Source organism: Rhinopithecus bieti, unplaced genomic scaffold (assembly GCF_001698545.2).
Source record: "Rhinopithecus bieti isolate Rb0 unplaced genomic scaffold, ASM169854v2 scaffold_36959, whole genome shotgun sequence".
Taxonomy (NCBI): Eukaryota; Metazoa; Chordata; class Mammalia; order Primates; family Cercopithecidae; genus Rhinopithecus; species Rhinopithecus bieti.
Window position 1 is genome coordinate 799,820 of NW_016816945.1, and position 18,380 is coordinate 818,199.

At 54.8% G+C, this 18,380-nt stretch overlaps 1 protein-coding gene across 1 annotated transcript in view; it reads left to right on the forward strand.

The window, feature by feature from the left end:
• The window catches only part of ZMAT5 (zinc finger matrin-type 5), a 36,576-nt gene that overhangs the window by 15,514 nt on the left and 2,682 nt on the right, over nt 1–18,380 (forward strand). The window contains exons 2-5 of the mRNA XM_017855619.1: nt 5,674–5,826; nt 11,717–11,779; nt 13,469–13,549; nt 14,250–14,361. Of these exons, the coding sequence (XP_017711108.1) occupies nt 5,700–5,826; nt 11,717–11,779; nt 13,469–13,549; nt 14,250–14,361 (383 nt within the window). The 5' untranslated portion in view covers nt 5,674–5,699. The remainder of the gene's footprint in view (nt 1–5,673; nt 5,827–11,716; nt 11,780–13,468; nt 13,550–14,249; nt 14,362–18,380) is intronic.

Genomic DNA, 18,380 nt, shown 5'->3' on the forward strand with positions numbered 1-18,380 from the left:
GGTCTCCATCTCCTGACCTCGTGATCCGCCCGTCTCGGCCTCCCAAAGTGCTGGGATTACAGGCTTGAGCCACCGCACCTGGCCCCCAGTTTTCTTTTTTTTTTTTTTTTTTGGGACGGGGTCTTGCTCTGTCGCCCAGGCTGGAGTGCAGTGGCCGGATCTCAGCTCACTGCAAGCTCCGCCTCCCGGGTTCACGCCATTCTCCTGCCTCAGCCTCCCGAGTAGCTGGGACTACAGGCGCCCGCCACCTCGCCCGGCTAGTTTTTTGTACTTTTTAGTAGAGACGAGGTTTCACCGTGTTAGCCAGGATGGTCTCGATCTCCTGACCTTGTGATCCGCCCGCCTCGGCCTCCCAAAGTGCTGGGATTACAGGCTTGAGCCACCGCGCCCGGCCTATCCCAGTTTTCATAGCAAGAAAACAAGGTCAGAAATGCCAGGATCACCAAGTGAGAAAATTAGGAAGCAGTGGTGACTGGATGTTAGCCCTGACATCTGACTCCAGAGACAGCTCTTAACCCTGTCCCCGGACAGCCTCCCCAGGCACGGAAGTGCAGAGATAGCCGGTCCTGGTGTTCAGTGCTGTCCCCAGGCTGGGTATCCCACTCTTGGAGGTGAGATGGGGGTGCTGTGACCTGCTTCTCAGGGCGAGAGGGTCAGGGAGGGGCCTGCCCAGGCGGTGCTCAGTGAGCATGCTTTCCTGTCTCAGAGGGACTGTGCTGACCACCGGTCTCCCTGGCCTGACACTGCACACGTGTCTGTGACAGGTAGATAGAAAGCATTGCCGGCTGGGCACGGTGGCTTGCGACTGTAATCCCAGCATTACGGGAGGCAGAGATGGGAGGATCACTTGAGCTCAGGAGTTTGAGACCAACCTGGGCGACACGGCGAGACCATTTTTTAAATTTTTAAAAATAGCATTGTTGTGGGCATCTTCTCATCTGATCACTGGATATTAGAACCAGAGAGGCCTTTAGAGATCACCTGGTCCTGCCGCTTCCCACATGGGGAAACTGAGGCCCAGAGATGACAGGTGGCTGAGTCACAGACTGAGCCACGTGGCAGAGCTGGGACTAGAATGTGGGGTCCTGTTGACCCGTCCAGGATGGCCAAGCACTTCCCATGTGCTAGATGATGGATGGGCAGAGGAGGGCATGGGTGGGCAGCCATGGCCCTGAACTGAGGCTGACCAGGTGATGAAGTGGATGGAACCATTAGCTGGTTTGCCCCCTGTGGAGTGGAGGGGATTGGTGGGTGAACGCGAACACCCACACATATACACACACATACAGCCCACTGAAGGGGCTTACCATTTGGGTCAGAGTGTGGCTGGGGAGGCAGGCTGAGGAGCCTGTGGTCCAGTTTCCTGGTGGGCTGGTGTTTGGGACGGCTAGCACTGCAGCATGAACACAGGCTTTCCTGGCAGACCTGAGCGCAGGAACCCTGAGGCCTGCTCTGCCCTTCCTACGTGTGTGAGCTGGGGTCCCTCATGGCACCTGTCTGAGCCTCAGTTCCCTCATTCATGAGTGAGATTATAATCCACAACTCTTGGGGTTTGAGGGGGCTAGCATGGTCCTAGAGTGTAGTTAGTGGTTAATAAAGGAAAATTGGAAAATTGTCATTAGTATGATTTGTTGGGAGGAGCCGGTTTTTTTTTTTTTTTTTTGGATGGGGATCTTGTTCTGTTGTCCAGGCCAAAGTACAATGGCTCAATCTCAGCTCTCTGCAGCCTCTGCCTCCTGGGCTCAAGCCATCCTCCCGCCTCACTTCCTGAGTAGCTGGGACTACAGGCATGCTCCACCACGCTCAGCTAATTTTTGCATTTTTTGTGCAGATGCGGTTTCCCTTAGGCTGGTCTCAAACTCCTGGACTCAAGCAATCCACCCGTCTCGGCCTCCCAGAGTGCTGGGATTAAGGAGGAGACATTCATTATGTGATTAGGAGTGGGGACCCTAGAGGCCTGATACCTGGATTCCAAGCCCAACTGGGCTCCTTCCTAACAGTGTGACCTTGGCTAAGTCACTTCATTTCTGGAACCTCAGTGCCCCATCTAAAATGCATAACAGGCCCTACCCAACAGGTTGTCCTGGGGATTAAATGAGATGATGCGTATAGAACTTTCAGCTTAGTGCCAGCACATAGTAGGTATTCAATAAACCACTAGCCCTAATAATAGGTAACATTTATTGAGCACTTGCTTTTTCTTTTTTTTTTTTTTTGAGACGGAGTCTCGCTCTGCCGCCCAGGCTGGAGTGCAGTGGCCGGATCTCAGCTCACTGCAAGCTCCACCTCCCGGGTTCACGCCATTCTCCTGCCTCAGCCTCCCGAGTAGCTGGGACTACAGGCGCCCGCCACGTCGCCTGGCTAGTTTTTTTTTTTTTGTATTTTAGTAGAGACGGGGTTTCACCATGTTAGCCAGGATGGTCTCGATCTCCTGACCTCGTGATCCGCCCGTCTCGGCCTCCCAAAGTGCTGGGATTACAGGCTTGAGCCACCGCGCCCGGCCGAGCACTTGCTTAATGCCAGACATTATCAGCGTCTTTTTCACCATTTGCATTAGCAAACTTCTCTGTACCACTTCCTGAGCAAGCAGCCATTGCCTCATATTCCCACGGCGGAAGTAAAGGCCTAGAGACGGGAAGTGACTTGCCCAAGGTCACACAGGCAGCTTCTCAATGCCTGTGTGGTTTTGTCCAGCTAAGTAGGCTGCAGAGCCACCGTTCTGTTCCAGTCTGTCAGAGAACCACCCTCCCCGTCCCCTCCCTTCCCCATTACTCTCCGGCGCCAGCAGCTTCTTGGAGCTTCAAGCTTTCTGAATGGCTTGGTTTAGCACTCGGCCGTTAGACGTTCATCTCTTACAATTTCAATCCAATTCCTATAAGTTTATTGGCAAGACGGGGTGTATTAGAGCTGCCAAATTTAATATATCAAGTGTGCGTGTCTGGAACACGGTCTCTCTGCAGTAATGGGAGAAGAGAGGTTTTATATGTTTTCATTTTGAATGACTGGCTATTCCTGATCCCATTACAGTCCCTGACTTAATGGTTGCTGTCCCTGTCTGCTGCAAGAGTGGCTTTCTCCATCAACCTGCTTGGCTGCTGGGACTGTCTCTGCGTCTCTCTGCAGTCTCCTCCTCCTGAGCTGTGTTCCCCCATCAGTCCACTGTGGTGATCAGGTCCTGGGAGTCTGGGGCTTTGGCTGCTAGCCCCGATAGCTACCTTGCGACCTGGGGGAGATCATTTCTCTTCCTCACCTGGGCCTCAGGAACCTGTTCTGTGAAGTGAGGGGTCTGACCACAGGGTGAGCAGTTGGTCTGGGCTCAGCCTTGGCAGATCCCCCTTGGTGGCCCCAAGTGGACCCGTCTGTCCTCCTGTCTTGCGGCACCAAACTCGCGGACCCAAGGGCTGGCCGCGAGAGTCATTGAATTGCCACCCACCTTGGGCTGCAGATCTCCTGGGTCAGGAGTGGTGGCTGTGGTCACCACGGCTGAGGGGTCTTAAGACCCCAAAATGTTTTCATTTCCCTCTACGACTGGATTTGGATCTGCCACCTGATAATTTAGTGATCTCCTTGGGAAGCTGTCAGCATTCACTGCCTGAGCCCTCTGGCTTCTCTAAGCCTTGAACTGGCTGTAGAAGAGAGGACACCCGGCAGTGTGACATTGGGAGACTTGGTTTGCCTTCTGCTTATCAGGAGGAATCACACCTCCTCTCTGAACCTCAGTTTTCCCAAAGGGAAAATGGGAATTGATTCATTTAACAAGTACTTCAATGCCTACTCTGTAGTGTGCACTATTTTAGGTGCTGGGGCTCCAGCAGTAAACAAAACACAAACCTGCCCTCATGGGTTTATATTCTTACTGGGGGAGAAAGACAATAAACATAACAAGTAACTTATTGCATGAAGGGTGTATTAGTCCCTTCCCACATTGCTATAAGGAAATACCGCAGACTGGGTAATTGACAAAGGAAAGAGGTTTAAGTGACTCACAGTTCCGCATGGCTGGGAAGGTCTCAGGAAACTTACAATCATGGCAGGAGGGAAAAGGGAGGCAGGCACCTTCTTCATAAGGCAGCAGGAGAGAGAAGTGCTGAGCAAAGCGGGAAGAGCCCCTTATAAAAGCAGCAGATCGGCCGGGTGCGGTGGCTCAAGCCTGTAATCCCAGCACTTTGGGAGGCCGAGACGGGCGGATCACAAGGTCAGGAGATCGAGACCATCCTGGCTAACACGGTGAAACCCCGTCTCTACTGAAAATACAAAAAAAAAACTAGCCGGGCGAGGTGGCGGGCGCCTGTAGTCCCAGCTACTCCGGAGGCTGAGGCAGGAGAATGGCGTAAACCCGGGAGGCAGAACTTGCAGTGAGCTGAGATCCGGCCACTGCACTCCAGCCCGGGCGAGAGCGAGACTCCGTCTCAAAAAAAAAAAAAAAAAAAAAGCAGCAGATCCTGTGAGAACTCTTCACTGTCATGAGAACATCATGGGGGAAACCACCCCCATGTCAGTTACCTCCACCTGGTCTCTCCCTTGACACGTGGGGATTATTGGAATTACAATTCAAGATGAGATTTGGGTGGGGATACAAAGCCTAACCGTATCAAAGGGTGATATATGCTATGAGGGAAAATAAAGCAGGGAGTGGAGGAAGTTAAGTGGAAGATTCTGCCATCTTGAATAAAGTAGCATTGGAGCAAAGATGGAAGGGGTCAAGAGGGGAAGTGAGGCGGGTGTTTGCAGGAGGGCACACCCCTCCTTGGGGAGCCTCGGGTGCAAAGGCCAGGAGGTGGCCATGTGCCTGGCATGTGTGAGGAGCAAAGGGGAGGCTGGTGTGGCCTATATGTTGCAAATGTGGAGGTCAGAGGTACGGTAGGGGGTGGGGTGGTGGCTCACACCTGTAATCCCAGCACTTTGGGAGGCCAAGGTGGGAGGACACTTGAGCCCAGGAGACCAGCCTCTGCAACATACTGGGACCCCATCTCTACAAAAAAATTGTTTTTTTTAAGTTAGGCATGATGACACGCACCTGTAGTCCCAGCTACTCGGGAGGCTGAGGCGGGAGGATCACTTGAGCCCAGAAGGTTAAAGCTACAGTAAGCCGTGGTCGCACCACTGCACTCCATCCTGGGTGACAGAACAAGACTCTGTCTCAAACATAGAAAACCCTGTGTGGTAGGAGACAAGGGAGGCCAGCCACAGGGTATAAGGTGGCAGTCCTTAAGCCTACTTACATGTTAGAATTACCTGATAGACTTTAAACAATACCAAATAGCAGCCAGGCACAGTGGCTTACGCCTGTAATCCCAGCAGTTTGAGAGACTGAGACAGGAAGATTGCTTGAACCCAGGAGGTCGGGGCTGCAGTGAGCTGTGTTTGCACCACTGCACTCCAGCCTGGATGACAGAGCAAGACCCTCTCAAAAAAACAAAAACAGTGCCCAGGTCTCACCCACTGAGGTTCTGCTTTAACTGGTCTGAGTTGCAGGCTGGGCATCAGAATGGTTAACAGATCCCTCTGGCATGAGGCCTCTTAGGCCATACTCATCAGCTTGACACTCCTAATGGGGCGGGGTGCATGTGAGTAAAGCCTGGGCTCAGGCCTGGTCCTCAGGAAGGATTCGGGGGGCTGGTGAGGGGTATGTTTTCTCCAATGCTCTGATCTGAGCTCTTTGTGGCTTCCTAGGCAGCAAACACCTGCTCTGAGTGGCCATGGGGAAGCGATACTTCTGTGACTACTGCGACCGCTCCTTCCAGGACAACCTCCACAACCGCAAGAAGCACCTGAACGGACTGCAGCACCTCAAGGCCAAGAAGGTCTGGTACGACATGTTCCGAGGTGGGTGCCACTGGCTGGGGGCCGGGCTCCTGGAGCCCTGCTCTCTGATCTTTCTTATCTTCAAAGACCCCTGTGGGTCAGTGACAGTCTGGGCCTGGGCTCTTTGAGGATCAAAAGAGAGGGAGGCCTGGGCCACTGGACCCTCAAAGGAGCAGGCTGGTAGGTGAGCTCTTTCCCCAGCAACCCTGACTGAAGGCTGTGTGCTCCAGGCACCTGCCACGCTCTGTGGACAAGAAGAAGGCCCTAGAAGGAGGTGATGTTTGAGCCAACAGCTGAAATAGGGGAAAGCCAGCCACGTGATTCTGGGTGGAGGGTGTGCAGAGAAGCAGGCAGCCCTGAGTCCAGCACCAGGGCTCTCGGAGCAGGAGGGAGAGGGTGTGGCTGGGCGAAGCAGGCCAGGGGAGAATGGTGGGGCTCAAGCTGGCTCTGGGACAGGAATCTTCCAAGCCTGTGGAGGCCGTCGTAAGCAGGGAGTGGAGAGGAGGGGTCCCTGTTCCAAGGGCAGAGAGCAGCCTTTGAAGGGCTTTAGCTGCCGTGCCCAGACCTACCTTGATAGCGCAGACTGCTTCATGGGGAGCAGTTGGGTGCAGTCAGTGGCAGTTGAATGACTGGCTACAGGCACGAGTGAATAACCCAGTTGCAGAAGGGGGGCAGGCTCTTCTGAGAAAGGCCTCTCAGAGCAGGAACAATTGGGGTGAATGAGCTAAGGTCAGAAGTGCCTGGCACAGGGCCTGTTTCCCGGGAGGTGCCCAGAGAGGGGAGTTGTGCTATTGCATGGCTGTTATTGACATTCACCCTGAGGAACAGCAGGGAGGATCCAGAGCATGACTGGCAGGAGCCAAGCTGAGAGGTGTGGGCACTTAGTGGTGGGGCGAGGGTAGGCCAAGAGCTCCTGGAATGAGCCAGAGTGGGGCCAATGCCCTGTAGGTTGGTGAGCAGGATTCTGGGATAGGGCCTCTGAAGAAGGAACCAAATCCAGCAGCCAAGAAGGGAGAAGTGGAGAGAGAGTTCTCTGGTTGGGGCTAGGTGAGGTGGCTTTCACCTGTAATCCTAGCACTTTGGGACACTGAGGTGGGAGGATTGTTTGAGCCCAGGAGGTCAAGAGCAGCCTGGGCAACATTGTGAGACCCTGTCTCCAAAAGAAGAGGCCTGGAACTGAGAGTTCACAAACAGGGAATGAGCATGGATCGAGTGCCTGCTACAGGCCGGGTGCTTTTCATAGTTCGTCATTTGCTTTTCTGGGTAACTCCCTAGGGCAGTGATTCTTAACTCTGGCTGCAGGTTAGGATCATCTGGAGACCTTTAGGTTAAAACCACTGATTCCCCGACCCCATCCCCTCCCTAGAGGCAGGTCTGGGGACTAGACATGGTGTTGCTAAAGGCTTCCCAGACTTCCGCATTTCACATGAGGGAGCTGAGTCTCAGAGGTTCAAGTGAGGGGGTGGCCAGGCCGCTCAGCAGGCCAGGCGTGGCTGTGGTTGGAAGGCCACAGGAAAATTCATGGGCAGTGGGGTCTCCTAGGTACCTAGGAGGCCTCTAACCCTAGTGTTACGCTAAGGCTCTCTCTGTTGTGCAAATCCATTGTGGGCTGTGATCTGGAGGGAGCTGGGCCAAGATCACCTAGTCCCAAATTCTCAGCTGTGAACAGCTGGATCCTGGGGTCCAGGGCTGATTGGCAGAGGTCCCTGTGTCACTTACAGAAAAGATGAAGCAGCAGGCGACAGGAGTCTCCCAGGGCTCCTGCGTTCTCAGTGTCCTCACATCCCCAACACATTCAGTCCTTAGAACAGCTCTGTAAGAGGCTGGGCAGGCCAGGCCAGGCATCCCCAGTTACAGGTGATGACTTCAAAATCCAGAGCAGGCCGGGCGCAGTGGCTCACACCTGTAATCCCAGCATTTTGGGAGGCTGAGATGGGAGGATCGCTTGAGTCCAGAAGTTCAAGACCAGCCTGGGCAACATGGTGAAACCCCATCTCTATTAAAATAAAAAAAAATGGCCAGACTCCATGGCTCACACCTGTAATCCCAGCACTTTGGGAGGCTGAGGTGGGTGGATCACCTGAGGTCAGGTTGGCCTGGCCAACCTGATGAAACCCTGTCTCTGCTAAAAATATGAACATTAGCCGGGTGTGGTGGTGGGCTCCTGTAATCCCAGCTACTTGGGAGGCTAAGGCAGGAGAATTGCTTGAACCTGGGAGGTGGAACTTGCAGTGAACTGCAATCACACCACTGTACTCCAGCCTGGGCAAGAGAGCAAGACTTCATCTCCAAATAATAAAAAATAAAAACAAAAATAAAAAAATTAGCCAGGCGTGGTGGCCCATTCTTGTGGTCCCAGTTGCTCAGGAGGCTGAGGTAGGAGGATCACTTGACCCCAAGAGGTAGAGGCTGCAGCGAGCCAAGATCGCACCACTGCACTCCAGCCTTTGCAACAGAGTGGGACCCTGTCTCAAAAAAAATAGTAATAAATGAAATAAAATCCAGAGCAGTGGGTTCCCTCGCCTTGGGTCCCCAGCTACTAGGGGCCGAGCTGGCACATGATGTCTTTCCACTTCCTCGGGAGGCTGCCCCAGGGCTTCTGCTCACCCTGAGCAACCACAGGGACTTGAAGATATGCTGTGTAACTGAACTTGACTTCAGCTCTGCTCCCAGCTTCGCGGCCTGGGGCACATCCCTTAGCCCTCAGAGGGGCTGGTGATCCATCTGCCGTGGTCAGGTGCAGGGCACCAGTCCCCAGGTGTCACTCACTCACACTGTGCTCTCATTTTGTCATGTGTAAAACAGCTACAACAGTCCCCACCTCCCAGGGCTATGACTGGGGCTCAGTAACCTCCTGATGACCGCATGGCACATAAGGGCTTACTAAGTAGGCACGGTGCCTGTGGGTCCTCAAAAGGATTCCCTCCGGCCTTCATCTCACGGCTCATTCATTCAGCATATCCTCGGCTCCCAGGCAGGCTCTGAAGATTCAAAGGTCGATAAAATAGGGCCCCTCTCCTTGTGCCCAATTACGATGGTGTATTCTGGGCAAAGCCCCTGTCCTGCCAGCCTCTCCCTCCCAGCTGCAGCCACCCTGGCCACTGCATCTGCTGGGCATAAGCTGTCCCCTCTGCAGACATGCCCTTCCTGCTGTCCTCCCTGCCCCAAGCCAGGCCCCCCCCACCTCAGAACTCAAGTCAGGCAGCAAATCCTCAGGGACATCCTCCCCGACCCCTAGAACGGGTCAGGTCATTTGGCTACACACTAGATGTTTACCCCGCTTACATCCATGGGGATTAGTGTGACTGTTAGACCAGAAGGAAGGACCAGCTCCGACTTGTTCTCCACTTAAATCCTCAGCCTGGCGTGGTGCCTGGCACACAGGACATGCTCAGTGAATGTTTGGCAGCTGAATGTCTAAGTGAATGAGCAAAGAAACATGGGGCACCAGGGGCAGCTGTTAATTCTGGGAGATGAAGCAAGAAGGACCCCCAGGGTCAGATCACGAGGGGCCTTGAATACCCGTTGCCAGAGCATGGGCTTCCTCGTGCAGGGCCTGGGCCAGGGATTCTCAACCCTGAGTACACTTCAGAGTCACTGAGGAGATTTAAACGATTCTGATGCCCTCCCTTTCAATGAATTAAAGCAGAACCTGGGAGGGCTGGGGCTGGGTGTCCATGTACTTTAGAAACTGCCTGGTGATTCTGATGTGTGGCTGGGGTCGGGAACTACTGAGCAGACGCAGGCAGCCTGGAATACTCCCACGCCAAGCCACCTGGCAGAGCCCCTTGTCCAGGACTCAGGCTCAGCCCTGCTGCCAGCCTCAGCCGTCACAGCCTCAGGGGGTTCCAGGGCAATGTCCACATGCCCTCCACTAGCCTACCCCCTCAGGGAAGGGCGGGCAGTGGTGTCTGTAGCACCAGCTGGGTGCACTGAGTCTGACAAGCCCAGCACTGACAGATGGACCCTCCCCACCCTGCTGGTCCCCCTGGCACGAGTTCTCTGATAACCAACTCCCTATCCCAGCAAACCACACGCTCACAGCCACCACCTGCCCTTGGCAAATCCCCTGTCTGAACCTCCATTTTCCCCTCTGCAAAATGGGGATATTTGCGCTGTTCAGAGGGTTTGTGAGGAAAAAGTGAAGAATTGCTACCATTTGCTGTGTACTCACCCAGTCTTGGCCGCATACCTGGAGAACATGGTGCTGAGGCCACTGCTGGCCCCAGAGGCAGACCTGGTCATTTTCCTAGTGATTCTCATGTGCCACCAGGGTTGGGAACCATGGGCCTCCTCTGCAAAGCACTCTCCATGCATTATCTGATGACATTTTCATAGCAGCCCTGCCAGGTGGGAACTGTCCTCCCATTTGACATATGGGGAAACTGAGACTTGGAGATTATACAGCTTGCATGTGGTCGTATGTTGTTGGGATGAGAGCTCAGGTTTCCTGGACTCTGAAGCCCGTGGTGTTTCCTTGGCCTCTAGAAAAGGTGGTGGGTGAATGTCCAGCCCAGGCCTGGCTGCTCCCCTCCCCTGGGGTGGATATAAGGGCTCGTGAGTCAGGATACCACCCTCAGGTACCCTACTTCCTTACAGATTTTGACTGATGAATAGCTTGCCTATCAAGAAGCAAATTTAAAACCATAACTATATGATGAAAGTAAAGATAGGCTGGGCACGGTGGCTCATGCCTGTAATCCCAGCACTTTGGGAGGCCAAGTGGGGAGGATCACTTGAGCCCAGGAGTTTGAGACCAGCCTGGGTAACATGGCAAAACCCCATCTCTACAAAAAATAAAAAAATTAGCCGGGCATGGTGGCGGTCACCTGTAGTCCCAGCTACTCGGGAGGCTGGGAGGGAAGGATCACCTGAGTCCAGGAAGGTCGAGGCTGCAGGGAGCTGAGATCGTGCCACTGCACTCCAGCCTGGGTGACAGAGTGAGACCTTGTCTCAAAAAAAGAAAATAAAAATAGGAAAAATCAGAGGAAACTGGGGTTAAGGTTAGGATCAGAGTGATTGCCGATGCTACAGAATGACTGTCGGAAGTCCTGTCCAGGGCAGTGACTGGTCTGGCCCTGAGCACCCTACAGCTGGCGGAAGGAGGGAAGACAGAAGCCAGGGATTGCAGTCTTGCCTGTGGAGCAATGCCTGGATCCTGGGATTAGCCGATGGGCTTCCTGGGCACTAGGATTTATGTAAATTTTTTCAGCATTTTATTTTGAAATAATGATAGATTCACAGGAAGTTGCAAAGATAATAATGAGAAGTTCCATAGGGCCAGGATTTTTTAAAAGTATTATACCTCCAGGCTGGGTCCAGTGGCTCACACCTGTATTCCCAGCACTTTTGGAGGCCAAAATGGGAGGATCATGTGAGCCCAGGAGTTCAAGACCAACCTGGGCAACATAATGAGACACCAGCTCTACTAAAAGATAGAAAATATTAGCCAGGCATGGTGGCGCACAGCTGTAGTCCTACCTACTTGGGAGGCCGAGACCGGAGAAGGATCACTTGAGCCCAGGAGGTAGTGGCTGCAGTAAGCCATGATTGCACCACTGCACTCCAGCCTGGGTGAGACCCTGTCCCTAAAAAACAAAAATCCCGAAGTCCCCAGACTTCCCAGGTGACTCCCTCGTGCCAAGTTGAGAACCTCTGGCATGAAACCTGGTCCTTGCCTTTGGCAAGTCCTGCGTGGGGTGGGAGGGGTTGAGGTCACCTGCAGCTTGGATCCATCTGCCCAGGACTCCCACCTGTGGTCATCTCCTGCTTCCACTCCTCCGTGGATAGGAAACTATTCTTTCTGCACAGCTATGTCTGGATAAAGAGTCCATGTCCCTGTGGCTTCCACCTCCCGCCTCCCTTGGTAGAGCCTGAACCGTCTGAATCCCGTCCCTCTCTTCTCTCGCAGATGCAGCTGCCATCTTGCTGGATGAGCAGAACAAGCGGCCCTGCAGGAAGTTTCTACTGACAGGTAAAATGCTCTGCACAGCTCAGGTCCCTGCGGGGACCTGCGATGTCCAACCTGGCCCACTTGGACCTCTGCAGAGTGTCTTCCCTGACCCGGGCCACCATCCCAAGCCCACTTTGCAGCGGTGGCTCCAGCTGACTGGCCAGTCAGGGCCTTCCCAGGTGTTATGTCTTAGGACCTCCTAGAGACTGGTCCTCAGCTCTTCAGATCTAGAATGTGATTGTATCATCTCATCTAGAACAAGCAAGCCATGGGAGATTACAAGTAAATCCAAGAGACACTTATGGGTGGAATAGACTTGTTGATTAAGTTAGCCTGGGAGCCTGGCCTCCTTCCCAGCAGGCAGAACCTCAGAGAGTAACAGGCTTGATGATCTGAGGAAGTTCAGGATCAGAACCAAGGATGCTAGGTGTAGATTTGACTGCTCAATACTCAGCTACTAGAGATGCATATAGGTCAGAGAGATAAAGGGCCAAGCATGGTGGCTCACGCTTGTAATCCTAGTACTCGGGAGGCTGAGGTAGGAGGAATGCTTGAGGCCAGAAGTTTGAGACCAGCCTGGGAAACATAGCAAGACCCCATCTCTACCAAAAAAAAATTTTTGTTTTAATTAGCTGGGCATGGTAGCACACATTGATAGTCCCAGCTACTAGGGAGGTTGAGGCAGGAGAATCTCTTGAGCCCAGGAGTTCAAGGCTGCAGTGAGATGTGATTGCACCACTACACTCCCGCCTGGGCAACAGAGTGAGGACTCTGTCTCTTTAAAAAAAGAAAAAGAGAGCAAGAGATAAAAACCTCAGTAAGTGAATGAACCAAAGACAGATAAAATAAGGGTAGGAAAAATAAGAAAACCAAGAGAATAGTCTCCTCCATGCGTGCCCTTGAGGTCCTATGTATTCTCTAAGGGTTTGACTCTGAGCTTCCTGGTAGCCATGGCAAAGAGGAAAACTATGATGATTCATATGGTGTATAAGGGAGCTTAGCACTGGGGAGAGGTGCTTCAGCTGAACTAGGGAAACTGGGTAAATGTCCAAGCTCCCCTAGGATGGGCACCAAGCCTGCAGATCAGGGGCTTCCCCACAGACTTTGCCTTGATGTGAATATGTCACTGCTAGGTTACCCTGGCTTGAGACACCTCCAGCCTCCCAGTATCTCGACATACATTTTGGTCTCCTTGGTTGAGAGAGGGGAAGCCACCCCAGATTTTGGTGCCTCCTTGGCAAAGCTGCCACTGAAGCCTTTCTAAGGAGCAGTGCAACTGCTCTCGTGAGCCAGGTAGGCAGGCAGAATACTAGGCTGGGCATAGCACGTGCTGCGGCTTGGAGATAAAGGAAGCATGGCCCTTTCAGGAACCCATATGTAGTTCATTGAGGCAGGGCTGGGAGGGCTGGTGACAGAGAGGCTGCAGAGGCTTGCGAGGCCCACTCATGACAGGCTTCAGTTGGAAGTGATACCCAGCACCAGGGGCAGCTGGAGAAGGGTCGTGGGCATGTGGCATGAGGGGTGAGAAGTTGCTCTGGCTGCTGAGCGGGCAGGGCCAAAGAGATTCCATTTTCTGTCCAGGATCAGGGTTGCTACTATTTAGGCCCTGAAGTCCTGCCCTTAAGATTCTGGGGCCCCTCACCAGGGCACCCCTCAGCCCCCGTGGGGAGCCCCTCCCGAGCAGCGAGTAACTCTGTTTTCCTGCTGCAGGCCAGTGCGACTTTGGCTCCAACTGCAGATTTTCCCACATGTCAGAGCGAGACCTGCAGGAGCTGAGCATCCAGGTGGAGGGTACGTCTCGGGATGCCCTGGGCTAAGCGGGAGTGGGGTGCTAGGGCATGTGGGCTCTGAGACCGGGGAAGCTGGCCTGTGCCTCCCCATCTCCCCATCATTGGCAGCCAAGGGCTGCCCAGGGTGACGGGGAGCCCTGAGCCCCCGGTTTGGGCCAGGTGTCAGGAACAGCCTCAGCATGAGTGGAGAAGGCAGGCCTGTGTACCCTGATAGCGAGCCTGCGTGGCTTCCTGTCCAGGAGCCTGAAGGTGCACCTCAGCCCCACCTGGACCCTGTGGCCAGCCCAGCAGTCACTGGCAGATACACCCCATCCCTCCCTCAATCAGGCAGCATACCCAGTCTCCACGTGGCACCAAGCAGACCTCTTACGACAGTCTGGGAACAAGGAGTTTAGGAACACACCTTCCCTGCCCTCTGGAGTCTCACAGCCTGGTGATTCCAGGAAGGGGCAAGTTCAGCCTCCATGGAAGCTGACATCTCGCCGTTGGGAAATTCACTCCTCTAGTTAGAGCGAGGCCGAATGCTGGGCCCTCGTGTGCAGATGGCCTGGAGAAGTGGTCCAGGTGCATCTTCCTGGAAGGTTGCTGCAACTTCCCAGGGCTTGCTCAGGGCCTACCAGTTGCTTCTGCTTTGTGGGAGGGTAGGGTTCTGGCAGGCAGGCGTGTACCCCTCACTTGCCTTTGTCTCCCTGTCCCCACAGAGGAGAGGCGAGCCAGGGAGTGGCTGCTAGATGCTCCCGAGCTCCCCGAGGGCCATCTGGAGGACTGGCTGGAGAAGAGAGCCAAGCGGCTGAGCTCAGCCCCAAGCAGCAGGTACAGGTCCCCAGGATTCCCTCCCTCAGTGCCCTCGGGGGCAAGACCCCAGCCCACCTACCCCTTCCTGAGGCTCAGGAATCTCCATGAACTGCCCAGGCCCAGGGGGCAAATAAGGATGCCTCCACAGAGCTCTCCGAGGGGCCACGTTGGGGGCTCTTGGGGCCCCAGGCCCTGGCCAGAGACTGAAGGGTGTTTGAAGGAGCCTGTCCCAAGGCTGGGCTCCTGTTGGAGTCTGTGCTGGCTGGAGGGGAGGCAGGCAGGTGAGCTGATTTGGCTGCACGTCACCAAGTCCATTGCCAGAGGGAGGGGCCTGGGCTGTGGTCACCATGCACTGCTACCCACTAGGGCCTTGCAGAAGGGAAAACAGGCTCACGAGAAGGGTATGACTTGCCCGAGGGCACACAGCTGGGAAAATGTAGAGCCGGGATTGTACAGGGTGTGATGACAAGGTCCTGATCCCACTGCCTTTCTCAGGAAGGGGGTCTGGTGATGGCTCCAGCCCTCGGGACACTCACAAGTTAAAGGGGAGCTGCTGGGTGAGGGTCCTTGGGGTGTGTGCTCCGTGCTGTCCCTGGTCCTCTTTGAGGGAAAGGACTCAGGTGATATTCACATCAGCAGAACGGGACACAGGTCAGGCAGGGGCATTGCGGCCAAAACCAAAGCCTGAGCTCCTGGGCTCTTCCTCCAGGGACTGAAGCGGGGAGGGGAGGAAAAGGGGATAAAGCTGCGCCCAGGAGCCGCGTGCGACTTTGACACATTTTCCCATCCTGGCCACCTTGCTTTCCCCATCTTGCAACAGGACTTCAGACCTGACAACCTCTGTGGTGTGGCTTTGCAGGACGGTGGCCTGGCCTGGTCTGGGCTGAGGGAGCCTGGCCAGACAGTCTGTGGGGTGAGGCCTTCCCTCAGGGCTCTGCCAGAAGGTGAAAGCCAAACTTCTTACCTTCTCTGTGCCCCAGTGAAAGAGACTGTGAGGGTGTTTTTTTTCTTTCTTTTTTTTTTTATTTTTTCTTTTTTTTTTTTGAGATGGAGTCTTGCTCTATTGCCCAGGCTGGAGTATAGTGGCATGATCTCAGCTCACTGCAACCTCTGCCTCCCGGGTTCAAGCGATTCTCCTGCGTCAGCCTCCCGAGTAGCTGGGATTACAGGCACCCACCATCATGCCCGACTGATTTTCATATTTTTGTAGAGACAGGGTTTTACCATGTTGGCCAGCCTGGTCTTGAACTCCTGACCTCTGGTGATCTACCCGCCTTGGCCTCCCAAAGTGCTGGGATTATAGGCATGAGCCACCACACCTGCCCCCACCTTTTTTTTTTGTTTGTTTGTTTGAGATGGAGTCTTGCTCTGTCGCCCAGGCTGGAGTGCAGTGGCACAATCTTTGCTCACTGCAATCTCCGCCTCCTGGGTTCAAACATTTCTCACGCCGCAGCCTCCCAAGTAGCTGGGAATACAGGTGCATACCACCATGCCCAGCTAATTTTTGTATTTTTAGTAGAGACGTAGTTTCACTGTGTTGGCCAGGCTGGTCTCGAACTCCTGACTTCAGGTGATCCACCTGCCTCAGCCTCTCAAAGTGCTGGGATTATAGGCATGAGCCACCGCACGCGGCCAGTAAAGGTGTTTTAAAACTAACTTTGTCTTTTACCTTTATTTTAAATCTGTGTTCAGTTTTTGTCTCCTCACCTTAAAAGTATATATGATACACACATGACTCAAACGTTGGAGTGTGACATTCTCTCCTCCTGGTCCTATCTGAAGGGTCCCATCTAAAGGGGTTCTATCCTGTCTTTGGGCATATGAGTACCTCCCTTGGGACTGGCTGCTATCCAGGGATCCACATCCTACACCCCAGACTCCTTCAGCCCATGTATGAGAGGTTTGGGCTGGTTGGAGGTTGCCCAGAAAGCTCTGGCCCCTTTGCCGCTCCTTGGACAGGGGCCCCTATGGGTCCCATCTTCACTCTGCCACCCACTAACCGGGTTACACCAGCCCCTCGCCTCCCTGCTCTGGCTCCATGGTGTCCTCCGCTGGGAGCGAATCACAGAGGCCCGGCTGTCTCTTGGGGCTGTGACAAGGTTTCATGGAGCGCCTGTGGCTGAACTGGAGTGAACGCCAATGGGTGGGGTAGAGACGGGGTGTCTGAGAGTCCTTGCCTGGGTTCTGGACAGATGCATCCCTGCGCTGACACAAGGCGCTATGAATTTGAGACTCGGGGGACTAGGGGACAAGATGGGGAAACTGAGGCTGAATGACTGGCTCCAGTCACAGGTTGAAGTGGTGACCATGTGAGAATTGAGTTTGGTGCTTACGGTGTTCCCAGTGTTTGGGGCATTCGGGGAGATTGGCACCCCCATTTTGCAGCTGAGGAATCTTAACCTTTCCAGGAGGTGGGGCCATCCTGATCACATGTGCCCTGCTGCCCTTAGCCCTCATTTGAGAGAGAGCTATGTCCCTGCTCTGTGTCCAGACCCCAGGCTGCCTCTGACACAAAGTTCAGGGCTGGCCCAGGGCTCCGTGCAGCTGTGGGTGGTGGCAGTGGCAGCAGCAGGCTGCCCCGATGGCAGTGACTGTTTTGGGAATGGGGTCTGCAACTGGGGCCCACCTCGGCTCTAGGGGGTCTGAGCCCTGTGCTCTGGGCCATTCTCCCTCTGGCCACCCAGCCTGGCCCCTTCCAGGGGATCTGCCACCTGACTTCCTCCAGCCTCCTGAGGGCTTGGGGCCAAAATGAATTATTCTCTAGGCAGAGCAGGCCTGTCCAGCCTTGAGAAAAAGGGGCTGTGGGAAGGGAGGTGACCGTTTATTCCTGCTTTTGCTATTGCTGCCTTGGGCGTCCATAACCGTCTCCGGGCAGGCTGGTCTCCTGAAGCCTAGCAGCCTTTCCCTGGGCCCCAGGCTTTGAGCCCTTCCCCTGCATCCACGCCCCCTACCCTGCTTGATGGGAGGGGGTGGATTCCAGTCCCAGCCCCTCGCAAGGCTACCTCACTGTCTTCCTGGCTCCCTCTCCAGCCTGGAGGCAGTGCTGCAGGAACAGTGTTCTTCCTCCGCCCTGGCTCTCCTGGGGACTATAGCGGCCCCTCCCTGGTCTCCTATCTTCCCTCTGCTCCCACAGGGTATCCTCCACACAGCAGCCCTGATGCAGCCTGGCCCCACTTCCTCCACGTCTGCCTCCACAGCCCTCCGCAGCCGGTGGGATCGCATTCTCACCTCTTGCCACTGGTCTGACTGTTGGTCCCACTGGGCACTCGGCAGCTTCTTAGATGTGGCATCATTTGTGATTTCGGGGCATCTTGTGCACGCTGTTTTCTTGCCTGAAACTGCCTCCCACCTCTCTGCCTGGCAGAGTCAGACTTGTCCTGGAAGCTCTAGCTGAGACTTCACCCCTCCCAGCCCCCGCTTCTCCCGCATGGCCTGGGCAGACTTGGGGGGCCCAGGACAGGTTGACTGCATGAATGAGCATTTAGGCTGCTGTCTGGGCTTTCCCCGGGTGTTAATGCTGCGAGCCTCTTGCGGGGCCTGGTCTGGAAGCCTGGGGGAACCCCCTTTTCCTCTCAGGGTATCTGCTTCCTCCCCCAGGGTACAGGGCACAGAGGGCTGCCTACCCCACCTGGGGGAACCGAGACCTGCAGGCTCCAACCCCCGCTGGCTGAGCCGACCCTCCCCGGTGAGCCAGGCCAGCCCTCCTTGTAAATGTGGGGAAGCGGAGGGTCCACGAAGCCGCAGCCTGGTGGCATTGCCCTCATTCCCCTCCGCGGACTGACCCTGAGGGAGCTGCCAAGAGCAGCGGCGGCCTCAGACACACAGACTAATCCCCCGGCGAGCCAGGCCTGGCCCTGCTGGCCACTGTTGGCTCTTCAGATTGCGACTCTATCCCTCTTAATCTCCTTTGCACCCCTCTCTGGGCGGGCGCTGCCATCCTGGCCCATCCTCCTCCCTCGACTCTATTTCCTCTGATTAGGACCGAGGCTGGGGAAATGCAAGAGAGTGGCTCCTGTCCTCACACACAGGACAAACAG